General features: G+C 42.0%; 1 protein-coding gene across 1 annotated transcript; it reads left to right on the forward strand.

The window, feature by feature from the left end:
• The first annotated feature begins 5,127 nt into the window (after window positions 1-5,127).
• On the forward strand, window positions 5,128-7,092 carry LOC148192311 (uncharacterized). The gene is made up of 2 exons (XM_088098578.1): window positions 5,128-5,172; window positions 5,245-7,092. The coding sequence occupies exons 1-2, from the start codon at window positions 5,128-5,130 to the stop codon at window positions 7,090-7,092; spliced, it is 1,893 nt and encodes a 630-aa protein (XP_087954704.1).
• Window positions 7,093-7,452: the final 360 nt, after the last annotated feature.

Raw genomic sequence — 7,452 nt, forward strand, 5'->3', positions numbered from 1 at the left:
AAGTGGCATTAACATTAATGAAGAAAGATGAATTCATAAATACATGAGAGATGATAGGATAAGTCGAAAACCCCAACAACATCATCATTCCATATTTTACATTAATCACTTTTGCATCTTTCAATCCAATTGATCAACAATTGCATCCATGTTTATTTTCCGCAATACAAACACAATGATTTCGTTTACAAGTCTTATTTAATCAAGAAATCACATAATTGTCTAGGTCGTGAGTCCTTTGGGAAACGATACTTGGTCTTAGCATGTTTATTACTTGATACGATTCAGTACACTTGCCGGAGTGTTAACACTTGGCTACCGCACAGTGTGTGCATTGTTCAGGTGCTATCAATTTCTTTGTTTCTTGATGAAATGCTTTTCGTATTAGTGGGTGGTGAAACCTAGAGTACATTCGTGGGTTATGGGGATGTTGGGAGTCTATATTGAATGGATATTGTCAACACTCAATTTTGTCCAGGTTGTAAAAAATGTGTTTTTATTGGTTTTCTATTATTTTCATTTTATTTCGTTTTCTATCTTTTGTTTTATTCTATTTTAATGTATTTAGGTCTTTGCTTTTAATTCAATTTCTATTTTATTTCTTATCTTCAATTTGTTTTAATAGAGTTAATTAATCAAAATAATTAAAAAATTGAAAAATAAAATTAAAACTGAAAATAATTAAAAAAATAAAATAAAATTGAAATAAGAAAATAAAAAAAACGTGGGAAGATAATGTATGGGATGCATGTCTGGAGTGGGGGGACAAGGTGGTTAAGGAGAATTTTTTTCAAGATTTTGGAAGAGGGGGGACAAGGTGGTTAAAGAGAATTTTTCCAAGATTTTTGGAAAAGGGGAGACAGGAGGATTTTGGTGAAAAAAGAGAAAGAGAAATTTGATCAGGGGAGGAGAAGAGGAAGAGAAATTGGGTCAGAGGAGGAGAGGTACAAGAACTACTGGGAAGGTAAGTCCTCATCCTTCAAGCTTCACTGCTCACCAGCGTAAATGCTTACAGTCTTGGATCATAGTATTCTTATTGGCTTGCATTTGGTTTTGCTTGGTTGGGTTTTTCTGCTGTTTTTTTTGGATTAAACATATGATTATATTAGGATGTTACTTTGTCTGTTTCTGTACCTTTGTTTTCCATTCATCCATCATCAACGTAGATTTTGGGTTTTCCCTATCCTTTCTCATAACCATCACATGGACTACGACCACGGCATAAGGAGGAACGAGACTCTCTTCTTGACCCTCACCAAACATCATCCACCCCGTTGAACCACGCACTCATCTTCAGCACCATCCAGCACTCACCTACAACAAAACACAACAGAAAAGGGGGGCAAACACCACACGACCACGGCCATCATCTTCATCCATTTTCCTTTTCGTCTTCATTCCAACACCTGTGATCAGGAACCCACCATTCCCCCAACTTTCATCATCATTCATTCATCAGATACCCACTTCACCATCCAGATTCACCCATGGCTATATCATGACACTCACGGTTACTACCAGCCACCCTTCAACCACCGTCTGCTTCCACTCTTTCCGCCAAAAGGCGCCATCAAAATCTCAACCCAGAAAAACCAAAACCCAAGTCCATAACCCAAACCGGAAAGAAGACCGGAAATGGTTCCGTAGACTACATCATGGCCGAGAAGGGAAGGAGATAATCATCTCCCTCGCGCGCAAAAGGGAGAAGCAGGGAAGAAGAGTTGGAGCGGCGACCCTGGCTTGGTGACACTGGCCGCGGCTCGCGATGGTCTTGCTTCCTCAGGCGCGGCGAAGATGCGGCGCAGAGAGAGGAGAGAATCTCTCACGAAGGCTCCGATGGCTTGCGGCGACTCACGGCTGCCAGTAGTATGGAGGTTGGGGCGTGCGGCGGTGGCTGGAAGCCGTGACGTCGTGACCGCCGTTGGTTTCCGGCGATTTCGAGGCTGATGGAAGGCGGTGGCGCGGTGGCCGGTTCTGGTTGGAGCGGCAGCAAACCTCCGCGAGGGAAAAGAGACCTCGGGTCTCTAAGGGGCTGAGTATGAGTGTTGGGAATGAAGGGGAGATGGCAAACCCCTAGGGATTTCTGGACAAAATTGGGCCAAACCCACACCAAAAAAAAAAAAACAAAGAATGATATTCCTCCTTGCACCCCCTGTTTTCCTTTTCGCAGTGCTTTTCGCTTGGGTTTAGGCCCAGTCCGTTATTAAAAAAAAAAGTGATTTAGACACCACTGGCAACTCCATTTACACTCCTTGCATTTGGGCTTAAGCCTTTCTGCCAGTAATAAAAATAAAAAAGGGTTTGGGCCCAAGGAGCCTCAATTTCACTCCCCACCTCTGGTTTTTATCTTTGTACCCCTATTCATGTTGGGGCTTTTCTCTTGCTTTATTTTTATGCTTTTGTTGCATGTAACCCCTTGTATGATGGTCCACACGCTTTTGTTTTATTTATATCGGTTAGACTTGTTTGTTTCATTCTCCATAAAAATTACAAAAACAAAATATTAAAATTATTTTTTAAATAAAAATTACAAAAAATATACGTTTTAAAGGTTAAGCACACGTGTGACCGCTCGCGTTGTCCTTGTGCTAAAAACCTTTTATTCTTTTTTAAATAAAAATTACAAAAAATATACGTTTTAAAGGTTAAGCACACGTGTGACCGCTCGCGTCGTCCTTGTGCTAAAAACCTCTTTTTCTTTTTTATAAAAATTATTTAAAGGTTTAAGCACACGTGTGACCGCTCGCGTCGTCCTTGTGTTAAAAAACTTTTTTCTTCTTCCGTAATATTAAACGAGGGTATGAGTGCTCGTGCGATCGCCCGCATCGTCCTAGTGTTCAATACTCTCAAGTCTCCCTAAATAAGTAGATAACGGTATGAGTACTCGTGTGATCGTTCGCATCGTCCTAGTGCTTAATATCGTTATTTCTCTTTTAAAAAAAAATGATTAAAAATATTTAAATATCATTTCAAAGGTATGAGTACTCGTGCGACCGTCCGCGTCGGCCTAGTACTCATTACCTTCTTTTTTCTCAAAAATATAAAAAAAAACATAAAATCTTCAAAAATTAAAAACATCAACACTTTCAAACAAACAAACAGTCTTTAAGCTAGAACTACGTAACCCTGATTTCTCATTTTGAATGAGAATACGTAGGAGCAAGGTCAATCCTTGTCGGGCCCACAAAACTAAAAAAATATGTTTTGTTTATTTAGAATTTTATTTTAGGGGATAATTAAACATTTTGAAAAACCACATCATATTCGTGCATTTAGTTAAAGGTACTGCCTTAGGGCAGGCGTTGTGGGGTGCTAACACCTTCCCCACGCGTAACCGACTCCCGAACCCAATCTTTGGTTTTCGTGGACCGTGCTTTATCGTTTTGAGGTTTTTCCATAGTTTTCCATAATAAACTATGGTGGCGACTCCAAATCTCTTTTCAAAACCCGTTTCTTTTTGGATCGTCGTCCCGCCGCGATTCCGGTTGCGACAGATGGCGACTTCACTGGGGAAGTTTAGAGAGTCGAGCCATTTAATTAGATGCGCGAATTTGGTGTGGTTTTGCTTTGTGTTTTTCTTTCCCTTTTCTCTATCTATGTGTGATATTTGGAATAACTGCAATAACTGTGGAATATTGAACCCTAGGGTAGACAATATGTTTATATCTGCCTGGGAATTTTTCTGGTTGTTTTGCAGGTGAGGGTTTGGGTGTGCATAATTTCCTCCCTTCACACACACACTTTTGGCATATCATGAGTGGGGCCCTATACCCGGGTCTGAGCGTAGCTTAGAATTAGAGGAGTTGTGTAGCGGTGTCACTCTGGGATGTACTTCCTGTTTGGCTATCGTGAGAACTCCAGCTAGAGTCTGTTCTCTTCATTTGTGTCTTCACACCTAGTTGATTACTCGAATGTTGTGGAAATGCTATGAAGGGGGCCATAGCTCTAGTAACCTTTGACCTTTAGGTTCAGGGAACCATCCTGGTGAGATTGCATATACTTGACCTTGAAATCAAAACAGTGAACCTTTGTTAGGGCACGATGGGAGAAATATGTACTTCTGTAACCCTCATGCTGTTCGTTTTTTTTTTATATTACATTTCATACCATGCATGTGCTTTGTTTCGTCATGTTGTTTTATTATCATGCATCATATTCATACATCATTTAGTAACATGGTAATTTTAAGGGAAATCACAGGTACTTACTTGACTTCATACGAGATGGATGTTAACACAAGATCCGATGCTACACGGCACACCGACTCTTCCGATTTAAGAAAGAAGTATAGTCTAAGGACCCATGTTGGAAATTTGACCGGGCTAATAAACTTGGGAAAATCTTTTTTGGCTGCTTTGGCAAACGGGGCAATTGAAGACATCCCCAGGATGGTGTCGAATACTGAAGCAAGCACTCATTTTTGTAACTCACCAGCGGAAATAGAATTGTTTATTAATCATTGTAAATGGTTGGTGGGAGAGATGAAATCTTTCGTTGCCCGGGCGCGGGATTGGTGTACATCATAATTGTGTTTTGTTCCTTAGACGATGTAATGGATCAAATTTTCTTGAAATGAAAGATAGGGGATGTTTGTTTGGTATCAGCTTGTGTTAATTTTCCATCAGTATTGTCATCGTTATTCTGTGATTTCCACTTATCATTAGCATGCATCATGTTTTCTTTTTGCATTTTTCATCCTTATCTAATTTAATTTAATAAAAAATAATCATCAGTACAAGTGAGAAAACAACGGCAAATTTTCCACGACATCCGTACAGGACCAGAGCTAACTCAAAGGTCATGGAGAATTGGGAGCAGTCACACGAATCTATTAAGGCCGATGTCAACCAGTTGAAGGATCAGATGGCCCAGATTTTGGCGGCTCTCGAAGCCCTGAAGACTACGGGAGGGGCGACGCCTGCGCAAGTCGAGGGAAGTGCTCAATATTACCCTCTGGTGTTCAGTTCTGGGAGCCAATCTGTTCCGTTCCCAATGTATGGATTACCTCCAGGTTACACCCCACCTGTGGGAGAATACGCAGAAGGGGAGCAGGCTTCATTCTCTTTCCCTACCACTGTCAACATACCGCCAATCAGTACTCAGCGACCTGTTGTAATGTCCGCACCTATGGTAAATGAAGGAATGCATGCAAACATGTCGGATGGAATACGAGTAACTCCGGTGCCACCTGTGATTACCGGAGAGGGCTTTTCTACAGGGGCTGCACCACATACCTCGTTTCAGGGGGTAATTAGTAATGTCGATGGAGCAAAAGATAAACTTGAGAGCCTAGAGGCAAGATTGAGGGCTGTTGAGGGGTATGAAAGTTATGGATTCGGAGATGTTGCCAGATTGAGCTTGGTTCCTGGCGTCAGAATACCACATAAGTTCAAAGCGCCAGATTTTGAGAAGTATAAGGGAAATACATGCCCAAAGAGCCATCTAACCATGTTTTGCAGAAAGATGGCTGCATATGCTTATGACGAGCAGTTGCTCATCCATGTTTTTCAAGATAGTTTGGCTGGAGTGGCATTAAACTGGTATACTCATTTGGAGCCGACTCGAATTCGTTGTTGGGCAGACTTGGCTGATGCTTTTGTGAAGCAGTACATATACAATACACATGTCGCGCCAGATCGTTTACAGCTGCAAAACATGTCGAAGAAAGACAACGAAACTTTTAAGGAGTATGCCCAACGGTGGAGAGAGTTAGCTGCACAAGTCGAACCACCTTTGTATGATAGAGAAATGGTGGCAATGTTTGTGAACACTCTCCAGCCGCCATTTTACGAGCACATGGTCGGGAACGTGTCTGCCAATTTCGCTGATATCATTATAATAGGCGAAAGGATAGAAATTGGGGTTAAAAGTGGGAAAATTGCATACAGTTCGCCCGCATCTGCAAATTACAAAAAAAACAATTTCAATGCGGGAAAGAAGAAGGAAGGTGATGTGCATGCGGCATCGGCAATGCCTGTATGGAGAGGTCAAGCTCCCGCTCATAGCTTCCGACCATACTTGGGGCAACCCCCTCTTGCAGCTAATGCGGCGTTCACTCATCAAGCCAGGCCTCAACAACAACAAGGGTATTATCAACCGCCATTGCTCCCAACTGATACTTGGAGGGCTGGGGCAATTGCAGGTCCAAATCAGAATGCGGGCCAAAATACTTACCCAAGAAGGAACCAATTTGTTAATTTCACCCCTATCCCTACAACTTACACAGAATTGTTACCCCAACTCGTCCAAAGGGGTTTGGTTGCTATTTGTCCAATGAAGCCCATGCAACCTCCGTATCCTAGGGGTTATGATGCAGAGGCCAAATGTAGTTACCATGGGGGAGGTGTTGGGCACTCAACTGAGAGGTGTCTGGCTTTTAAACACAAAGTACAGACTCTAATCGACTCTGGATGGTTAAAGTTTCAAGAAGATAAACCCAGCATTGAGACTAACCCACTTTCTGGACATGGGAGTGCCTCGACGAATGCCATCGAGGATGGAAAACACGAGTTGATAAGGGACGCGGGTGGAATCCGAAGTTCCAGAAAGTTTATCTTCAAGGCGCTGATAAAGGTGGGCCTTTTAAAAGGTGATTATGACGAGGATGTAACATGCGCGCTTCATCCGGATGATGGGCACTCTATTGAGGAATGTGGTGAATTTGAGTATGTTCTGCAAGACCTGCTGGATCGGGGTTTGATGCAAGTATGCTACAAGGATAAGGAGGGGGAAGTGTTTACACAGATTGGTGGAGAATCTGACGTAACTCTGCCTGAGCCGTTGGTGATCCATTTCACTAGAACCACCCCTGTGCCAGAGGCTGAAGAAAAGTTGTCTGTCATCATCCGGGCGCCGTCTCCCTTTCCTTACAAAACGGGAAGGCTGATGGAAGAAAGGAGAGAGTGCGGTCTAGCTCGTGTAGAAAGGCGTGAACCCAGGGTGGAAAAGATTCGTATTCGTGACATCAGGGAGAAATTTCGTAGTGCTGGTTGGATCAACACGGGCCATATAACAGCCGTGGAGAATGAATATAGCTTCGAATGCTCAAGTTTCATGCGGGCCGGTTCCCCGGATGCACCACTCAACAATTGAAACTCTGAGTTTACCTGTGATGCTTAATTTGAATAAGATGTAATGGTTTTAATTAATCCTATAGCTTCACCCGGGGCTTTAGGATTCATGACTTACGGGTTAACGTTTAGTTTTTATGCTCAGCGTGATAATCGAATCGTGTTTATTTCATCATTTCGCATTCGTCATCTTTTTCATTTTTTTATTTTTATTTATTTATTCCTTTTTTTTATAAATTTAAATAATGCAGATGTGACAATGAAAGTTTTGAAAATAACAATGTCGATATTCCTAATTTTGAACACCCTATCGATAATACGGAAGATGATTATAATCCGGAACCCTCTCCAGAGTTCTTGAGATTAGTGGAACAAGAGTCTA

Source organism: Vigna umbellata, chromosome 9, assembly GCF_029865625.1.
Source record: "Vigna umbellata cultivar VRB3 chromosome 9, Vumbellata_1.0, whole genome shotgun sequence".
NCBI lineage: Eukaryota > Viridiplantae > Streptophyta > Magnoliopsida > Fabales > Fabaceae > Vigna > Vigna umbellata.